Here is a 21,248-nt window from a genome sequence, read left to right on the forward strand (position 1 = left end):
TACCAGCAAAATGCTCTTTTATTAGTTGATCTTCCCCTTTGTTCTCCAACTAAAACCTTTCATAATCCATTAATTAGTTCCCTGCTTTTTAGCTCTAGTTGTCTTTTTTTGTTGCTAACCAGCCACATAGCACGGCCACTGTGACTGATCATCTTTCACATGGGCTGGCAGGAGGGGTTTTGGCATGTAACTGACCTCTGCTGTATCGGTGCTGGCAAGGTGTCTGACCTTTAAGTCACCTACTCTGAAGCAGAAATAAGCCGTGTTCATTCATACACAGTGGATGTGGGTGACCTTTGATGGATGTTTTGCTCTTCCCTGATGAGGGCAGGACTGCTGTAACCAGCCAGGGGAGTGTTTTGATGCAATGGGCTGCGTGCAGGGCTTCACCATGACGGGAACTGCAGAAAAGCTGTCATTTAGAAGGGGAAAAGCTGCTGTAATAATTGCTATAGTTGAAGTAATGAAATAGTTTCTGGAAAGTTTCTACCAAATAGTATCAACACTATTGCAAGGCAGACATAACAACATGAAGGTCCTTAATTTATACATTTGAAATGTTGAGCACGGTTAAATTATTTTGGAGCAAGGCCATTTCCAGGGAGTAGATGATACCTTTTCATTCATCTGTGCGTTTTAAAAAGGCTTTCTACAAAGGGAAACACTCTGCTTTCCCAAACCTTTTTTATTTATTTATTTTTAGTATTTTCGATCCTTTTCCACGACTCCTCCACCATCTCTCGCACGCTGCACACGCAGAAGAGTGTCCAGCACACGAAGCCGCCGCCGGCCTCCCGCGAAAAGCGCCGAGCCGCAGCCCCGCGGCCGCCCAGCCGGAGCCGGGAGCGTTGCGCACCCCTCGGGGCCGGCGCCCCCGGAGCTGCTCCCGCAGCAGCTCGGTCCCGGCCCCGCCTCGGCGGCTCCTCCCCCGGCGCTGCCGCCTCCGGGCCCCGCTCGCCCTTGAGGCGGTCCACGGCCCCGCTCCTCTCCTCTCTGCTCCTCTCCTCCTTTCGGTGACATCGCTCCGGGCCCCTGCCCGCGGCTGGAGGCGCTCCCACCGGTGAGTACCCAACGCCGGGCGAATCTGCGCCCACCCCGCTCCGGTGACCTTAGCGGAGCAGAGGGGGACTCGCTCCTGGCCGCCCAGTGCTGCTTTTTTTATCCTCCAGACCCGCACCGGCTCGCAGACGTGGCCCGGCTGGCCTTGCTGCGCCTCCCCAGGGTCTTCTGCAAAGGCAGCCCCCTGCAGCTCTGCTGGGACGCTGCACTCTGAAACGTGTCAGAAGCTGTCCCCTTTTCTTTGTACGTAGGTAGCTCTGAATAAAACATTCCCGGAGCTACGGAGTACACGGAGCTGTGAAGCACTGAAGCTTTCATAGCACTGGAGCTATGAAAAAGTAATTTAAAAGTATCTGGGAGAAGTAGGAAGTTAGGCTGGGTTAAGGAGCTGGACTCAAAGATCCTTGTGGGTCCCTTCCAACTCAGGATATACTGAGACTCTGTGAGCGTTTGCTGTGGCACTTCACCCTTGTTAAGGTGAAATAACTGCCTCATAGTTCTGAGAATCCAGCACGTGTAGCTCTCTCTCCTAAGCAACAGAAAAGTTCCACTTTGAAAACAGTTCTTCACCTAGGACCCCGCTTACACAGTGGGATTTGTGTGCTCACAGCTGGAGTAATGTTACAACCACGAGGAACAGTCCTCTGAAACTAAATCAGGGGTGTTTTTGTTCCATATCCCAGATGATTGCTTTTCCAACTCAAAAATGTGTTCCCTGACATGTATTCCCTGCTTGAGTGCAGATACTTAAACCAGTGAATTATCCACCTTCCTTCGCAGATGCCCTCAGAACATGTCTAACTGGACAAGTCTGTGGTATGTCTGGTAAGTCGATTGTTAATCTTACTAACCTCGGAGTAATTTGACATATATTATGAGCAGTAATTGCAGTAAAGCAATGGGAATGCTCCTTTCAAGACACGATGTGGGAAAGGGTTTCTCCTGTTTTATGAAAGCCACCAGTGGAATGACTGCATCGCAGAAGAGATACGGTGTCAGGCGGGACGGAGCATTCATCTAGGGATATGTCATCTTTCCATTCTGAGTACGCTCAAGTTCAGCCATAGCGCTTGTTTGTTCTTCCTAAATAAACAACTTTGAGCACAATGGCAGCTGCCCAGAACGGGCTCGTTAGGGCTTGGCACTGCGCTGCCTCCCATGCAGTCCCCAGCTCGCTCCCTTTTATGGGACACAGCACCGTTAGCTTGTGGCGCGGGTTTGTCATTCTGAACTTGGGATGATTTTACAAACCTGTTCCCTGGCTGCTTGACTAAAAGGGGAAAAATAATGGTGAGTATAAGGCAAAGGGCTTGCCACAAGTGGGTTGGTCTCTGGCCTAGGCTGTGCATTGTACGTACCCTAACATTGGAGTTTGCATTCTGTCACATACCATTAATTTTGATGACATACAGAATGAGTTGGTTACTTTTCATTGTCATTCTTTGCTTTCTTAGAATGTGTTGATATAGAGCCGTTTAAAAATACATATTATACAATGTATTTTAAGGCTTCTGCAATTAGGCAGCATTGAAATCGTGAAAGCTAATGAGCCAGTGCTGAGACTGATAGCACTGCGATACCTTTCCATAGGTGATTTCTGCCTCCATCAGAAGGCAGTGTGTGAGGGCTCACAATCCTTTATTTCATGGCACAATAGCGGGCAGCTCCTGGGTGTGAGGACTTAAGGATTAGCTAGTGCTGAGGTAACGCTCCTCGCGCTACAGGGATGTTTCATTGCAAAGTTCTAGTAGGGCAGCATGCACTTCTGGCATGTGGTTTTAAATTCCCTGAAAGCATTTTTCTAAAACAGTAATTTGCATGAAAATGCATGAAATTTGTGGAAGTTTGAGGCCCTCAAATCTAAACTTTGAGTGTAGTCTGTGTGTGCATCTGACTCATGCTAAAGAGAAACATTCTCTCTTTAAAACCAAATAAAACAGTTATTAAAGGAATGTTTTGTTTGGAAACATGATTCTTATGGACAAGTACTACCTTTGGTTTGGAAAAAAGAACAGAATGCTACTGAGGCCTTTTCTACAAACCCTTGCCATTGAAAGTGGAGCCGTTCTCACTGCACGTAACCCAAGGTAATTAACATCACAGCATCTGTGAACCAGAAAGAATTGTACCAACAGTCAGTAGCACTTCGATTTGTGATTGTTTGTGATCCAGTACCCATTCAGAACCGCGCCTGAGAAGGTTTGGAAGGTTTGGCCTGTCTTTCACCCATTTAGAACAAAATTATATTCAGCTCTAGAAGAAGCAAAACGTAAGCACTGACTTTACAATGTTGTTCTCCATCTGCTTTCAAGGTTAATCTTGCTGACTATGTTCATGCTCCTGCTCTGTGGGATCACAGCCAGCTGCATCAAGTTCTGCTGCCGGAAGAAGAGGCCTCCAGTTCAGCCCTTCCCTCGGCACCCCTACGATCTGACTGGTGTTGCTATTGACAGCGACAGCACAGCCCACAGCACAGTGACCTGTAAGTACCCATGGGACTCAGCTACTCAGCTGTGCTTTGTGGTAGAGCGTGTGTCCAGAGTGCTGTGCTCTGTTCTTGCAACAACAGGAACTTTCTGAGCTCTTCTCAGAACATCTTCCAAAACCACAGGGAGGGCATGGGAAAACTGAGTGTCATCAGGGCCACGCAGTAAGTAAATGCAGATGGCAAGTAGGATTTAATGGTGCAGAAGTTAGAATAAAGTCTGTGGGGGGTTAAACTCTCGCGTGTCCCCTCTCACATCTGCTCTAATTCTCACTGCTCCATTTGTTTTAGCTCTTTCTGCCCACCTCACTGCCCAACTATTTCAGACCACGTTATCTCAAACCCTAAGATGTTGTTCCCAACTGTTGGTGTAGGAACCCAGCTGGAACTGCCTCTGTTACAGCATACACCTACAGTGTCAGGTGTTCTTCAGTAACAGCTGGATGGCAATATGCACAGACATTTTCTCTTCTGACAGCTCTTTTTTTGGACAGTGTACAGATTACATAAAGTAACTCTGTAGTGGTAGCTTTTAGTTTACAGTGCATACGTTCTGCAAACAAAAATTGAGTCCATAATTTATTGGAGAAGAATGGGATTAGTCTTTTCTATATCAGGGTTCCATGCAACTGTTTAATTTTTTTTTTCATTCCTTTTCTTCACAGCATACAGCTCATTCCAGTACCCTCTGAGTGTCCCTATTCCTTCATTATTTGTGGGCATGGACAGGAGCACTGTGTCCCCTCCAGCTTACAGTCCCTACACAATGGAGTTGCCACCTTCTTATGATGAAGCTGTCCAAATGGGTAAACAATACATTGAAGTAGCACTGGTCAGCCAGAAGCTCAGTGACATCCCTGAACAGGTGACGCCAGGCGGGCTGAATTGCACCCAGTGTTCACCTGATAGAACCAACAGAGATCCGGCAACACAGCCCAGCTCAGAAAATTCAGAAGATGTACCACAAGAACAGCCTCAGCTCTAGCTCATTTCACATTTGGAGTAAAGGAATGCAAGGCGTGAAGAATTTGGTTTTATAAGACAAGTTTCGATGAAAAGATGTTTCCTCCCATGCAGCTGTAATGATCTGTCAGAAGAAATGTTTTCTGCTGTAATTTCCTGGTTAAGCTTCTTCAGGGATATGAAGGGAAGTAAAAGGGCAGCAGTTTAAAAATACCTGTACAAGTGGAACAGGGATGCTTGTTCATCATCTCCTGATTAAGAAAAATGATTCCCTGTGCCCAGCATATGGCAACAAAAAAAAGGTCAGGGCGATTTTGACATCTTGGAAAGAACGAGCAAGTTGTTCAAGAACAGAACCTTCCCAAACTGGAGTTGAAAGCAGAATCCTACGAACTTGTTCTGAAGAGTCTGTGATGCTCAGATGCTCTGTAGTTTCATTTATTTTGGGAACTTTAACTGTCCAGCAAACTGCTGAGGTGCTAAACTTGTTGCTACACAATGGCACATGTTCCTACACTGAAGGAAGATGGCAGGAATGTATTTGAAGGAAATGTATGATCTTGTGTTTCCCAACTAGAATCATTAGTTATGAGACTTGACGGTGTTTGATTGTTGTTGTTGTTTTTAATCTTTAAACTTCTATTTTTAAGATGCAGTGGCTTGTGTGGGATCCTTTTACAGAATCACAGAATCACAGAATTTCTAGGTTGGAAGAGACCTCAAGATCATTGAGTCCAACCTCTGACCTAACGCTAACAGTCCCCACTAAACCATATCCCTAAGCTCTACATCTAAACGTCTTTTGCTACATATTTTGCCAGTTAAAGTACAAATTAGTTTTGGAGGAATTTCTGCACATCGTTAAGTATTACTAATGTTTCAAATATTCAATTTCTTTGATGATTAAGCCTGCTGGATTTGAAAAACACCACAAATTGGAAAACGTCAATTGTTTCAGATAGCCAAATATATATTTTCTGTATTTCACAAGAATATGATACTGCCATCATCAGAATTTACCTCAATTATCCCTCCAAGTGAGATTTTGTAATGTGAACTTGACAAACACTTAAACCTCAGGGGAAAAAAAGGCTGAAATAAATAGCAAGATAACCCACATGGCATCAGTTTAAAGGTTTATGAAAAACTATTAGCTATTCAGTTGAATTATATTACCTGCCAGTGTCAGCAGCAAGTTCATAATGATTTTCTGCAGTGTGAATTTCTCCCAAATAAAACATTTATTTCTGTATTGATAATGTTTGTTTGCATTAAACAGGAAAATCCATAGTGGGGGAATTAAGGATGAAAGTAACATGTACCGGGGCAACTAAAAGAATAGTTAGTTAGGTGCTAAGCAAATGTTTGCATATAGGTTTGTCCAAACCACATGGAAGTTCTCAGGGCAGCAACAAACTTTATGTATTTGGAGAAGCAAGATGAGAGCTAATGGATCATACAGAACAACAACAAATACCAAGAACAATAAAATGAGATCTTAATGATTTAGACAGAGGGTGAAAGTTACTTTTCTGACTGCTTGTGGGTTTGCATCTGTACATATAGTCACCAGCACCTGAATAATACATTGTTAGCCATTAGCTCTAGTGTAGCTCTATCTATGTTTCAAAAATACTAAGCTATGCAAGACTTCAGTATTAGTAGCGTTTATCAATGAAAATGTATTTCCTGCTCACCTCAGATATCCAAGCAGATAAGAAGCAAGTGTTATTTTTAAGTGAAACTAGATTAAATGAAAAACTAAGATCATGAGATACCCATAATTTCTGTATAATGTCTACTCAAGAATAGGATGGCACTTTGATTTCCTCAAGTAAACATGCTTTTATTGCCATCTACTGAAGGATCAGCTGAACTGTGTTGCATTAAACTGCTGTGTAGTGACCACCACTCCCTTAACGCTGATCAAAATCATCAAATAGCATGCTGAATTGCCTTCAGGTGCATGGTTTAGAAACAGGCTTTGCTATAAAGACGAGTGTTACAGAAACTAAGCATCACTTACATTGTTGTAGAGAAACTGGAAAGTACCCTGAAACATGATCACAGAGTTCACTTTCTAGTCCTCTTGCTACAAAAATAACTTGCTACTTGATTGGAGAAGTTGGTGTCAGCTGAAATCATATGTAATGCCCTACCTTATGTAGCCACCAGAGCTGTCTACTTACTGGCTTTCTACATCCAGCTCATCAGAAGTAATGTCCTCGTAAGATTTTTGCAGACAAAGACCATCCCCACTTAGCACTTCTGCACATTTTGCCTAACTGGCAGTTAGCCAACATGGTATCTCTGTACGTTTTGTCTTCTGTCTTGTCTAAGTGATAACTATATGTCTGTATTACTCAGAATTTCCAATTTTGTTTCTTACCACAGCAATTAATGGGCTAAAACACTGAATTCTCCAAAACTGTTGAAGGGAAAAGGCAGAGTGCTCATTCACTAATAAAGACAGGAATATAACATCAGGCAAATGAAAAGAACAGTGACTGACACAAGAGGGCACTCCTTCACTTCTCAGTGTGTTGTTACATCGCCACTTGTAGCAGCTTCGTGAAGGATATCTCGGTGTTGCCAAGAGGCGAGAGCGGTTCTGAGGCTGGGTTTTGCTCAGGTCTGCAGAGCTCACCCTACAGTGCAAGGACTGAGCTTGCTTGAGGAGTACAGGAATAAAATCACAACGGTTTGACTTCCCTGCATGCTTTTGCTTTTACAACACTTCTGTCCTGTGAGCTGCCAGTAGTACCTGGCCGACTACCTACCAAACCGTGAGGAGATCTCTTTCCATTTGGTTATGGGGAATGATAGTTCTGTTAGACCCAACATCAAAACACGAAATGCTACACACTCACAAATGAGATCTGACTCTTACAAATTCCATGTAAATACCTGCAGCAAACAGAGCTCTCTTCTTACTTTGGGGATAGCTGTATTTGTGTGGAAAGTCCAGGCCATCAATTAGAATCACTCCTGCACGTGGGAACACAGTGAGAGAAAATAATCACTTAATTATCTATGTTGGAAAAAGAATTAAAATGGAGATAGCCTCAATCCTGCTCTACAGATGTAACAGCTTGAAAACAATGTTCCCATATGCTTTGCATTACCCCAAATAGCAGGAAGTAGAATGGAAAAAGAGTGTCCATTGATCACCTGGGTCTCATCTGATTAATCGGGCAAGGCAGAGAAAGGCAAAAATTTCTTGTTAACGTGTATAAAATTAGGTTCAGGAACCAGCTCCTGTTTAACCTGTATTTTTGTAATAGGAATAGAGGAGAATATTACAGGTTCTTAACCTTCCTATGTGGTAAGTTAAAATTAATTTATTTATTTCAATTAACATTTTAAAACTCATCTAGAAAATATGAAAATGTGGAATGGAAATTAGTATTGTTTTCACTTCTATTGCCGCTTTTCACAAATGTTTCTTTTCTGATTTTTGCTTTGTGTTCTTGCTAGCTCTGTTTATCTCTGTGGGGGATCTGACTTTGTGATTCTAGAAAACCTTGTAGTATTGTCAGTGCCTCTTAGTGAGGCTCAAGCAGGAACAAAGATGCTTTCAGAAACTCCCAACCTAGACAGACATGGTGTTCCTTTATTTCCCCTACTGAGCCCATGAAGGGGAATGGAGAATAATGGATTCTTCTTACGTTTCAATTGTTCTCATGTATGATGAGTCTCTGGTTTCATCAGTGAAAGCATTTGGAATGTAGATAACTAGTTTTCTTCTAGAGTTGGATTCTGTACTAGTAGAGGACATACAGTAAGCATCAACTGCAGAAAAAGAGCCTAGCTTACATTCAGTTTTGCTCCTGTTTCCAGCTAGGTATAACATCTTGATTTTTGGTCAGGAATCTTACACAGTGCTTCCTTTGGCTCTTTGCGAGCCATCAGAGAGCAACTGGAAGCAGATGCATATCAATGAGAATTAAATTGATGTCTATCTATGTATTATTTATAGCCAGTTCTTAAAAGTATTCTGAAGCTTCAAAACAAGATGCTATAATGGATACTATTTATTAGTGCTATGGTGGTCTTAAACTGTGAATTTCTAAAACAAAAGCCTTTCATGAGAAATGCGCTATCCCTGGTGGTAATATAAAAGAGCCTTTCAGGAAGATCCAGGATCAGCATATTTCCACTTGTAAAGAATTAATCTGTACATTTGCCCTCTCTAAAAATGCTTTAATTAAACACTTTAGAAAAAAAAACCCAGAGCAGAGAAGTGAAGTTGAATGGACACATTAAAGGTTTCAGTAACTTTTTAATCAAGCAGTCAGTCAAGCATATCTACATAATCTTAGACGAGGCACTTAGCCAAACAGGAGTTCACTCACTGTTAGCTCTGCTCAGGGTTGGTCTGAAATCACTTGTCACTGACAGGTCTACGTTACAATACATTGTTCACACAATGTGTGATAGACGTTTCCCTTCATTTGACCTTTTGGGTAATAAATAAATCTGCTGCTGCTATCGATTATCGCCTGATATTCCACTGAGCTGGTATCAGAAATACCTTTACCACTGGCAGGGGTAAGAACAGGCCTTGTACCAAAGACCAAGATTAGTCTGGTTTATGCAGGAGAAGTCTGTGAATCCTGCTCAGGATCGCTTACGCTAATTCAGCTCTATGGTACTGGCAGTATTGGGAGCCATGATCTAGACAGCTGATGACCATGATTAACTCAGTGATGTTAAATACAGCATCGTTCGCTAGAGCTATGTTGACAGCATTGGTGCAAGTGGTTGTGTCTTACTGTTAGTATATCAGGCTGCTCTCACCTGTTGTAGGAATGCACTGAGAAGTGTGGAGTCCTGTCAAAAACACTGGTGTTGAGTAATTCGCCTTCATAACGCTGAAGTTTGCTATTCCCTGCCTAAGGAAATCTGCTTGCAGCTGCCTGTGGGTGTGCTATTGTCATGTTGTGTATAGAAGTCTGTTCAGTGACCTTCACAAAGCTGCTTCCTCTCTTATGTCCCTGATTCTTTTCCCGTCCTGTTGGTTCCGTGTTTAAGGTGTGTGTCCTTTGACATGAGAAACTCTCCCACAGTGCCTACCATAGTGGGAATCGGTTCTTAGAGGGGAAAACTTATATAAAAAGTAATTAAAAAAAACAAACGCATCTGAGTTCTTTGAGTAGCAGAGCAAATAGAGCTTGGTTTTCTATATATTGTGAGAAATTCTTAACACTTAATGGTATGTAAACTGCTGTAGAAGCTTTTCTTATAGTTAGGACATGTGTAAGATCTTTCTTGTGTGCGTCCTCCAGTGCCAAACAAAGGTGAGCTCATGCTGCAGTCTTTACTGCAATAAGAGTATTAAAAGATCCCTCTTCTCTGCCCAGCTCCTGTTTTTGTGAATCTTGCAGGATCTTTATGTCTTTGAGACCTCCAGTTCTCCATCAAACTTGGTAGAAATTGGTCAGTGGATTCTGAATTATTAGCTGGGTGTGGGGAATGGGAAGAGGGAAGGTGGGACAGAGTGAGTGTGATTACAAAACCTCACTGTCTTAGGAAACCAGGCTCAAACGGAACACTGAGCAGGAGACTTTGGTCACACAGCAGGCTGTAAGCTTAGCTGGAGGGAGGATCTAAGAACTCTGATTTGTCAGTCCAGCATTTTCACCATCGCTAGATCTGCTGAAGTCTGGCTATATCCACACAAGTTTTGTGATATCTCTAAGGCAAAAGCTCCTCTCTGTAATAACCTAAAGTGCATTTTTTGTTATGAATTGAATCTGGTGCTCATTTGGCACTGTTGAACATGCAATTCCTCCCCTGTTTGTCCAAAATAGCAGAAAATAACTGCCAAAACAATTATTTGCTGGCTGTGTGCAAGAGCTTACAATGGGGAGATATCCTGCTGGAGCAACTCAGCGTTTCTATCACTGTCAGCAGTTTGCAGTCCTGTCGCTCCTCTCTCTCACACATGTGCTCACCGTGAGCACTTGTGCTCAGAAGGAAAATGCAGGCTTGGAAGTAAATTGCCTCAATAATTCATGGGCTTTATAGCCCAGAGCAAATTATACCTTGGCTCTGCCATGAAATTCAGGTTGCAAATCCCTTTATAGCCAAGCTCATTAACAATATAAGTAAAGTGGTACATCTATAATGGCTTTTATGATCAATGCATTATAATCTTTGGAGAGTAATAAGTGGTAAACTTGCAACATCAAGAGTGAACCATCAATAGGGTCTGGATGTAGTAAGAGTTGGAGAAAAGCCATTTCTTTTTCTGCCTTGCATTTGCCTTTGTCTGCCTCGCTGCCCCAAATACCATTTATTCACCGTGCAGTATGTGCTGTACTACCAATCAATAAAATAGATCTTACTTGCCTGACGGCTGGTTTGCTGCATTAAGCAGCAAGTTTGAAATATGTAGACGGTCAGGAATTCCTGCAGGTGCAGGGATCTTTGTTACCTCTTCCAATAGTGTCTGTGACTTGGTCCTAGGTGTTACAATATTAATTAAAAAGGAGGAGGTGGGGGGTGTATCAGCCTGAGGGAGGAGATTGCACTTAAATGGTTTAATCTATGGGAGTTTCTTTTGCAATTGCTTTTAAAACCTAACTCATGTTAGTTTTATATTAAAAAATCATTTGTCATTCTTCACTGAAGATGAGGTATGCCCTGGTGAAATGGATTCAATCTTGGTTTTGACTGCCACATGTTGAACCTATGACACCACCTTTGTCAGAGCATGTATCACAGAACAGGGGGTTGCTGGCTTCCAGCACAAATGGCTGTATACTAGGAGTAGATGACCTCAGTGTACATGCATGTAATCCAGAAAAAAAAATAGTTTTTACTTTGTTACAATCCTAATACTAGAATAGGCCTTCAGCAGAAATAAACCAGCACCGTATTACTGAAGCCCCTTATTATCTGGTCCATCAACTGGTAACTCCAGGTGAATAAACATTTGCACAAAATAACTGAAGAAAGACTAAATGTTTGCTGGCAAATAATAATTCTCCCATTTCTTACAAAACAGAAATTAAAAACTGATTTAAAAGAGTAAGATCTGGCTTCTATGCTATCTGTGAGTCTTGAATTCAAACTGTTGGCTAGTTTTCAGGACACATGTTAGTCACATCAATGTTTATGAGTTTTGCTTGGCGGGACCTGACTACTGGCTCAAGTTTCTAATTAAAACTTTGGTTTTGAAAGTTAGAGTTCAGAAAGTTATAAGTTGGAAAGAAAACTTTCAATTTTTCTAACTCTTTCTGTAATTTCTGCATAAACCTGTTTCTACAATAATTATGTTTTTTTTATTACCCTTTTTACTACAAGATTTATAGACGTAAATGAAAAAGGGGCCCTGATCTAGGCAAACTAAGTGTTATGATCTGTCGTGGGTTTTGTACTTCAAAGGCTGCATATGCCTCATATCAGTGCTGGGATTTTCGTTTTGTCTGTACCGCTTCAGAAGAGGGTCTTCTGGTATTAGAATTGCTAAGTAACCTGCAGCAAACATGGCCAGCTATAAAGATCTGGCACGTATGCTTTCTGAGAACCACTACCAGAAAGTTTTATGTTTGTGGAGCATTAGCTGCTGCATCTGCACCATACTACAGCTTTCTATGTGAAAACACTGTTACCTTAACATAAACAAAGCTAGACGTGTTGGTTCAACAGAAAGGTTTCACTCTATACACGTATCCCAGTCCCTAGTTTTGCAGTTTGCTTAACAGGGGGCTAAAAGAGCATAGAAACTGTAAAGTTAGTAATCACTTGAATACTAGAAGGAATAAATGGCTGGTCCAAGATGTAAAGGTGAGAATTCTGTGGCATCATTTCCAGTTCTTTCCCTACCTTTTCAAAGCAGTTGGGAAATATCTAACTGCAAATTCAAACAACGGGAAAAGAAACAGACCGTGCAGTGTAAGCAAAGCACAGCCTTTGAGATTCGCACACTGGGAAAGTGCAATACCCAGCACAGCTGTAACTACTGGAAAAGCTGCTTATGAAAATATCCTCCTGATCATCTTCCCTTTGTTACCCATTTTCTTTCTAGAATATGTAAGTACTAAGCAAGTAGCTATGGACATGTCAGGTAGATGCTAGTCGCAAGGGAAGGAGCCTTTAAAGCCAGTTTTAAATAAAGGAGTAACTTAGAGAAATCTTACTTAAATTACTGTCAGGGGAAATAGACTACGTGATATTGAAAGTTCCCTTTGGGTGTCTTGGATAGAAGACATAACTTTTTTCAAAATGTACAAATGCCTGAATCCGCACTGAAGCGCTTGGTTCTTACCAGACTCTCCTCTTCCTTGCTTTCCCAAGTAGCTCAAATCAAGTAGTAGGATCAAATGTCCTGCAAGATGCTACCTTAGATGTAAACACTAAAGAATACTACTCCTTTGACAGTTTGTACACTCACTTTTTATAATTTTGCTCATTTCTATCTTGTTGAAACTCAGTCTTTACTCTTTAGTCTATATATAATCTTCAGTCAAATTCAGTCTAGGTCTCTGGAGTCTGTTTTCAGCCCCACACTGTATCAGGTCAGACCAGGCAAGAAGCTTTGCGCAGCTCTGAGGGGCAAGAAATGCTGTCACTTACCCCCTGGACAATGCCTCCCAAATGGATGCATATCTTGTCAAAAGGCAGTTTGTCAGAGACACCCATGTCCTGTGAAGGAGGTAAAAGGAAGCTGTTCTGCACTGCACATAAGGTCACTTCAGCTCTTTTTAAAGCATGAGGTGGCAATACCATTGTGACTAGCTAGCTAACCAGAAGGCCATCAAAATAAATATACCATGCGTATCTGGAGAGCTGGCCCTCCAAGCCCGTTACTCCACCTAAGCTGCTTTTTTTTTTCCACGAGATGGCACCAGTGAGCCTCAGAGACCCCGGTGAACGTTGCTTTTTCAGATTAGGTGCTGGAAAGTAACATTTAACTTTCTCATGAAATTTAATTAACTTTGTTTGGAGGTAAAAAGAAATATGCTTTTTACTGCTTACTTTAAAATAGCACATAGTGAGATCAAAAAGCCTACTAGATACAATGTCCTCCATACCTGCTGTGAAAGCCTGAAGTTCAAGTGACCATAGGGAGAATAAAGAAGTATATACTCCGTTATTTTCACTATAATATTCAAGAAACATTCTGTGCTAATAGGAAAGGCCATCTTTCAATCTAGAAACATCCTGGAATGTGACAGATTCCAGCTCTACCGCAGATATTCTGGGCATCTATACACACACCACTTTAAATGGCTTTTCCCCTACTTCCCCTTGGCTAAATACAGAAGTTACAGAAACATTGAACAGTTGAGGTTGGAAGAAACCTGGATGTCACCCAGCCAAACACTCCTGCATGCAGCAGGGTCAGCTAGAGTGGCTTGCTCTGGAGCTAATCTCCCTTTGAAGAATTCAAAGTCAGATTCCATCTTTCTGAGCAACCTGCTCTAGTGCCTGACCACCCTTACAGTAAAAGTAGCTTTTTTTGAACATTTGAGTGGATTTTTTTTTTTTCCCATTTCAGTTTGCTGCTGCTGCTTCTTGCCCTGTCAGTGGGTCACTGAGGAAATTCCTCCTCTTCCTTCTTTATGCTTTCCCATCAGGTGTTGTATACCACCATTGGCATAATCTCACCTGAGCCTTGAGGCTAAAGAAACCCAGCTTGCTTGTCTTCTCATCATATGTCAGATGCTTCAATCCCGTAATTATCAAAATCTAATGACATCTTCTTTCCAAATTGCCTAGATCCTATCATTTAGGAATTTCACCTGAATTCAACTGTGACATTAAATTTATTTCTACCAAATGTAGGCCTAGAATAAATAGCTGCATAAAGCAAACCATGGGAAATATCAGGTGAGCTGGATACCTAATAATCCTGTTTACCTCTTCACACTGTGCCGGCAGGCTGTATGCTTTGATGCTACCTATGCAATGCTTTTTTATTGCGCTACTTAGAGTGGCATTGCATCATCTCATACGGTGAGAGTTCAGCACAGGCTTGTGATTACAGCGGTCAGCTCAGTGTGCTGCTGATTTGAGTCCCAGTGGTGAGAAAACTGGAACAACTAAATCAGACGGAGCAGAGGAGATGCTTCTACAGGACCTTTTTAATTAATGGTGAGCTGCTTGAAAGCACAAAAAATAAATGCAATCTACCTACTGCTTTGCATGGTGCTTTTGGGTGGAAGATGCTATGCAAGTACCCCCTCCTGTGGGAGATGTTTAGACGTACAGGAAATCACCTGGATTAAAAAAAGAACATGAGGAATAATGCTGTTGCAGCTCAGAAAAGAAAGAGATCTTCCTTTTCTCCAGTTTCTCTCATTGTCATCAACAAGAAAGCTGTATTTCATCAGTGTATGTTCTTGTTCCCATAGGTTTCAATCAAAATCATCAGCTATTTGGAAAAAAACATGTTTTCTTAAGGGAATTGTAGCTAGTAATGCTGTAAAACAATTGTTTAGTGCTATGCTATAATAACAAAAAAAAATCTAAGTTTCATATTGATTCCTACCTCTTTTCAAACATATCTCACTATTGTAGGTCTGAAATTTATAATCCCAAATCTCTAAGCTTTAATCAGTGTGTGAGATGCTAAGTAACACTAATATAACTAAATAACAGGAATCCAAATCAGGATATGGATAACTTGGTAATTTATAGGATTCGTTTGGTGATATCTTCATTTATAATTATAAAATATAAAGCTGCAAGTGTTAGTTAGCTGAGAGTTCTATTTTCCACAGTCCCTCTTACTTTTTACCTCCCCTGATTGTCTGCTTAGACCTGGTCCTGTAAGATGGCCATTTGGTGCCCATTTTTGTTTTATCTCAGCTTGTGCAGTCATTTATCCATGTGCCCATGATTAATCCAGATGCCCAAATTAGCTACTTCATAAATCTGAAACAACATTCAGAGAAACGAAACTACAAAGAGGGAGTTTCTTCTCACTCTGGAGATGGGGTGGGGGAAGAAAAAGGCAACTGCTAGGTCTACAAATGAGTCAGATTGTTTCTGTTATGGATTTACAAAAAACACATGAATCCCTAATCACAGTTGTGGGGTCTTCCTGGCAGACAATCAAATCCTGCATGTCTGCAGTTCTAGTGATTCATATTTTAAGCTGTTGCTGCATTGTTTTGAATTCAGGGAAGGCTCTAGTATAAAAACTCTGGCACAGGAAGTTCAGCTTCCTCTCCAGATTTCCTTCCTCCACCTCCTTATATGCAGAACAGCAGGGAATATATTTAAGCCTTGCCTGTGCTGTGTGGAAACTCAGCTGACTGTAGAACAGTTAGCTTTTACACCCAGTACCTTCAGCTGCAGCGTACAGGACAGGCAGCACAACAGACCAAGTGGTTCTTAATGACAAGACTTAATCCCCAAAATATTCTTAACAGTTGAGTTGCATTTTCTAGCTGTCTACAAAGCTGAACCTAGTCCCTAAAGCAAGCATCACCAAAGTGTGTGTCAAAGGTGACTGTTTTCACCATTCAGTCCTACTTCTACAGCAAACCAGGCAAAACCTTTACTGATGACAGTCGGTACTTTGCCATAATATAAATGTGCCACAACTACAGAGTAAGAACTACAGGAAACCAGACCTGGATCAAGTTGTCATCTAAGGTAAAACTAATTTTAACAGGCTAATCTCAATTGCTTGATTTTTATCTAGGTTTTGGTGTCCTTTAAAAACAACTTGCTAGTTTCTGGGCTGATGGCCAGTCTGCTTTAAGCCTCAGATTGAAATAGATATGGGGAAAAAAAAAGTACTACAACAACAAAAATAAAAACAAACAAACAATGTGTTATAACTAAGTTCTGGCAGCATGTTAGGTGTGCTAGGAGAACAACAATGCACAAAGTGTGACACAACATTAAAGACCTCTGAGCTAGGGCTGTACAAACTGGCACTACCTCATGGCATTTGTGTACGTGCCAAGGTCCTCGCCAGGATGGCAGAGGTGGCACAGCTGTGGTATGGAAGCGCTGTACAGCTGGGCTAAATCCAGGTGTGGCAATACACAAAGGCAGCTTCTGATGCTTTCAGTTCTGAAACCTGCCTGTAGAGCTATCTCTAGGGTGTGTGGCTGTGCTACTAGTGCTTCACTACATGGTGAACGTGTTCCCTACAAGAATGCTTTCTGGGTATAACAAAACCAGCATGAAGCATTTGCAGAGCGGTTATGACTAAGCTCGACAGGCATAGTTTATTCTATCACTGACCTACCTCCAGAACAGAACATGCTATGCTGGGGAGAGGAACAGCAGCAACACCTGCTTCAGTACCTTTTGCTAGCACAGCCAGAAGAGACAGCAGTACAGCAGCAACATGAGCAGGGGGGGAGAGGCCTGAGCGGCTAATTGCTCGTCATGTGTTGCAGGATGCAGACTCTTCCCACTAGTTACAATAGGAGGAGGAGGAGGACAGGAAGAGCTACAGCTCTCTTACCACCACCCCCTGCTCCAATTGAATCTATCCATTCCTGAGACCTCCCCTCGATTTTGTTATCACCATACCTGTGGGCAGAAGTACACGGGGCTGATTTAGCTGCAGCCCAGGTTAAGCAAGTGTGGTGTTGGAAATAAAATAGTGCAGTCCACGCATAGCAGAACACTGCCCTTGGATCAAATCTGACAGCCTTGTGTTACTAACGTGCAGCTTACTACCAGGCTGGCACAAAGCATGAAAGCATGAAACTGGGACTCACCTCAGTGCCAAATGCAATCGCTTGCTTTGGAGAGTGGCGAGTGTTTAAAACCCCTACCACATCACCCACTTGCTCATGCATATGTACGAGGAAAAAGGACTCACAGAGCTTTGGCCACGTTCAGATGCTCACAGTAGCAGATTAATACATAATAAATGGCAGTACAGTCAATAACAAATGCCCAAGGGTGATAGTCTATCTAGATGTAGACCTGCTGACTAGTGCGTATTAATAAACCACATAATGCTTTTAGCTGAGACTCCAACATTAATTTTGATAGCGGAAAAAGATTTTATTAAAAATGCTGAAAATGTCATTCCTGGTTATTTGTATTACATTTCTTATGAGGATTTAACACACACATGCCCCCAGTAAAGAAATATAGGAGATGCAAAAACTGCAATTGACTAATCTGATAAAAAAAAAAAAAACAAATTAAACGCAAAAAAAAGCAAACACATTTTAAATTGTGAGAAGTACATTCGCTTCTTGAGTGTCTAATACTATAGGATGTTATGGATAGGAACTGTTTTTTGGGGTGTCTTTTATTTTTTTTTCTCCTCTGACATATTCTTTAAAACATCTTCAGGCATATTATCATGGTAGTCCATAATCCATATGTCCAAAAATTTAAGTAAAAGGTATTAACATGGAAAAATGAAACCACTTGATCACTTGTTTTCTTTCCTTTGAATTTAGTATTTTAAAATGATTCTTAAAAACACTGCCCAGCAATCTAAGCTGTTCAAATAGTGCAGTAAGTTCACTTATTTGAAATTGTCACCATATATGTTGTGTTTTTAATTAAGTGATGAATAGCATATTGCTGTGTCTGTCTTTCATGGTGTTGTTTTTTTCTAGTTCTAAACCTTTCAGGAGTCACTGAAGTTAGTGGGGAATTTTACTGACTTGTAGGCCTGGATCCATAACCTCAAAAAGGAAACTTCAACAATTCTCTAAATTGTTCTGCTGCTGTTATATTACCAATGCAAATCCCTACTGGTACCACTGTGGTAGAAGATACAAAAGATACAATAGTCTTTATGTTTTATTGCATTAGCATAATACACATCAGTAATATAACAGCATAACTCAGCCTAAACACACACAGGAAATATTATAGCTCTGTTGCTGAGCTTTCTTACGTAAAAAAAAATTGTTACCATGTTGTTCACAGTATAATATAAAACCTGGTTTCCAGCTGTTACAGTTTACAAGTAAAAAATGTCTTCAATCAAGCATCAAAATTTGGCACATAATAATCACCTAAGAATAGAATTTATCCAAAACTATTTTGTTCAGCTAACTGAAAGCTACAGCTTCTGGAGAAATAACTAATCACATTGCTTGTTTGTGGGTTCTCTTCCTAGTTTTGTGCATGTTCATGGAGACCTGTTATCAGTGGGAAAAGCCTGTGGTTTATGTTACTTTGGCTATCTAGTTTGTGAATGCTTGCCTTAACCCTTTAAAACACTAGTCCAAATCTGTGTTCTAAGGTTTTCAAAATATTTTCCACCAAAATTGTTTTCAATAGTTTTAAGCAAATGTATACATGTAGAAGGGCTTAATTTATTCCATGATGTGTAATTTGTACAAGAAACTAGTTTTGCCTGCTGTTTATTTACTCACACATTAATTCTTCCCGAAGAGAGACTTCCTGCTGGCTCAAGCACATATTTCCACATGTGAATCCCACCAAAAAAAACATAGTAACTTGTCCCATATCCCTGCCAATGGATTTCAAATCCTATTTCTAGAACTGACAAACAGAACTCAGTAACAGCAGCAACAATAGCTACAATTTCTTCCTTTCTTCCAACCTCCAAAATCTCGAAATATATTGGAAATGTTACTGTTTTAAGTTTGCAATACCATTGTGCATGATTATGTCCATTCCTCACTGCTGCGCATAAAACGAACTAAACAATTCATCCAAAATCAGACTCCATACCTAAGCCAAGAATAAAACTGAAAAGATCAGTCTCCAACTCCAGAATTTCAAGTCCTGTGACGTTATGGCTCTGTTAAGACAAGGGTAAAACTCCTGCATGTCATGTAACTTAAAATCTCCCCTGAACTCTTGGAATAGTACTGCTTGGCCTCAGAAAATCAGACTTTACTAATGAGGCCACTGCCTCTGTCAGTTCCCCTGACAGTGATGTTTTACTTTGTTTTGCTTTGTTGCTTGGAAACATGAATTTTATAAGCACATCTTTTTTGAACAGGTGCTCACAAGAAAGGGTCTTGCAGAATTAGGATCTCTGACAACTGGTTTGAGATTTGGGATGTTTACTGTACCCGAGTCTCAGAGGTCACAAGAAAGTTCTCTATTTTTTTTTTTTTTTTTTTTACTAAATTAGAGGACTTGCTCTCATGTTGAAAAGATATGAATTTTTAGAGAGCTAAGGAAGTAGATTTGTTTCAAGTCTTTTTTCTTATCAGCAACTGAACAGCAACATAGATTAGAGTCCTGCTTGCTAACATCTCAATTCTTTTTAGCATTTTTAGGAGAAATTGTCATGGTCTACAAATATCCTCTACGAATCTTCTATAACATAACAGATTTTTTTTCTTCTGAAACAGTAAGATTGGTGTATTTTTTTTTTTTTTTTTTCTCTTCACTGAGTTCTCTTCCACTGCATTAACAGAGTGGTTGGGCTGAATTCAGTTGCCAATTTTGCTTGACATGGATACTGGAAGTTACCTATCTTTCAGACTATTTTGCTCATTTCCAGTATACTTTCTGAAATAAATGCTTACTTTTGCAATACATAAAGTAACCATTATTGAATCTGCTCATTTTATTATCTCTTGCAATTAAATGAATAACTACTGAATTTTCTAAGCATGCCTCATCCTTTTCCTTTACCACAAACAGGCTTTGTTTGGCTAAACATAGATTCTCCAAAGAGAGTGATACGAGTCCCCTACTCCAAATACTTTTGCCTTATGAATGCAGTTTTTGTTTACTGCTGCAGATTCCAGAACTGAAGCTTTACTGCAACTGCAGCAATGAAATAAATATAACTCTTTTTGAAAGTACAGCACCCTGCTCAGTAATTCAACATTTGGTAGCTATTTCACTGTGACACCTGTGCCCACTTTCTGAACTGTTATGTCATGGATTGAAGAATCTTCTACAGGAATCTGACATGTAGCTAGATAAGCAGATTCTTTTTTGTACTTGAAGGTATTTCCTGCAGACAAACTTCACCACAGGTCTGATGCATCTGACATCATGGAAAGTTTAGTAACTAGGCTGAAATCTCAATGTGGATTCTAAATTCTCAGCATCTCCAGGGTACCAGTTGTTTTCCTGTTAGTTGCCCAATGAGACAATTACACCCTTGAGGAAAGTCCCTTTAAATGGAAAAATAATAGGCTTTAGGCTTTTACTCAAATCGCTTCTTCTGCATTCATGCAACTGAAAAGATCAGTTACTTAAAAGTCTGTATACAGTTGGTGTGTATGCATGTGTATTTACAAATAGATATATCCATATATGTACAGACCCTGTAGAATTTTATTTCTAAGACTGTAACAATGCCCTTTTGTTACTATTATAGCTGCAGGATGGGTGTCCATACAAGAAATATGTCCATTTATTTGCTCATTAATACCTGTTCACTTACTGCTTTGGATCCATCTCACCTCCAAACAACCTATGCTGGGTGTGTGGTAAGAAGTTTTTAAGAAGATGCTATTTTATATTCTATATATTTTAAATTCTATATTCTCCCCTGTTCTGTTTGCTGTGATTCAAACCAGTGCAACGTTTGTTTCATGCCACTAAGGGATTTCATCATGTTGCAAAACATCATTTGCCCAGAAAGGGCAGCTTTCCAGTCTCTTTGTCATGTTCCAGCACCAGAGGACTTTTAAGAAGTTGATTTATGGCTTGCTGAGCTTCAAGATATAGGGAAAAAATAAACAAGTAAACAACACACATTTGAATATGAAAGAAAAACAGAACAAGATCTCCTACAATCACAAGGACATGGAAAAGATTTCTGATACAGTTCTGGTTGTAGGAAAAAAAAGCA

The 21,248-nt window shown here is 40.7% G+C and overlaps 2 protein-coding genes and 1 long non-coding RNA gene across 5 annotated transcripts in view; 2 read left to right on the forward strand and 1 right to left on the reverse strand.

Annotated features, from left to right (window-relative positions):
* The window catches only part of LOC311422066, a 27,680-nt gene continuing 6,432 nt past the window's right edge, over window positions 1-21,248 (reverse strand). Inside the window, exons 4-6 of one of the 3 annotated variants that reach the window (XR_014685174.1) lie at window positions 7,415-7,495; window positions 3,102-3,165; window positions 1-412 (exon numbers count right to left, since the gene is read on the reverse strand). This is a non-coding gene — a long non-coding RNA (uncharacterized lncRNA). Of the gene's footprint in view, window positions 413-3,101; window positions 3,166-4,422; window positions 7,496-21,248 lie in introns of those variants that run through there. The other 2 variants (XR_014685173.1, XR_014685175.1) reach the window with 2 other exon arrangements.
* TMEM52 (transmembrane protein 52) lies at window positions 594-5,759 on the forward strand. Its single transcript, XM_084494742.1, has 4 exons — window positions 594-1,060; window positions 1,840-1,884; window positions 3,372-3,541; window positions 4,210-5,759. The coding sequence occupies exons 1-4, from the start codon at window positions 609-611 to the stop codon at window positions 4,527-4,529; spliced, it is 987 nt and encodes a 328-aa protein (XP_084350868.1). The 5' UTR covers window positions 594-608; the 3' UTR covers window positions 4,530-5,759.
* GNB1 (G protein subunit beta 1) overlaps window positions 7,719-21,248 on the forward strand; it is a 64,869-nt gene continuing 51,339 nt past the window's right edge. Inside the window, exon 1 of the mRNA XM_084494737.1 lies at window positions 7,719-7,832. The gene's annotated coding sequence lies outside the window, so the exon portion shown is untranslated. The remainder of the gene's footprint in view (window positions 7,833-21,248) is intronic.

The sequence above is a fragment of the Aythya ferina genome (genome assembly GCF_964211825.1).
Source record: "Aythya ferina genome assembly, chromosome: 21".
NCBI classification, from domain to species: domain Eukaryota; kingdom Metazoa; phylum Chordata; class Aves; order Anseriformes; family Anatidae; genus Aythya; species Aythya ferina.

Bases quoted from the DNA above. Each gene is read 5' to 3' on its own strand.
- TMEM52 (XM_084494742.1), top strand. From the start codon at position 609: ATGATACCTTTTCATTCATCTGTGCGTTTTAAAAAGGCTTTCTACAAA. The intron at 1,061-1,839 runs GTGAGTACCCAA...CTTCCTTCGCAG, and splicing joins GGCTGGAGGCGCTCCCACCG to ATGCCCTCAGAACATGTCTA. The intron at 3,542-4,209 runs GTAAGTACCCAT...TTTTCTTCACAG, and splicing joins AGCCCACAGCACAGTGACCT to CATACAGCTCATTCCAGTAC.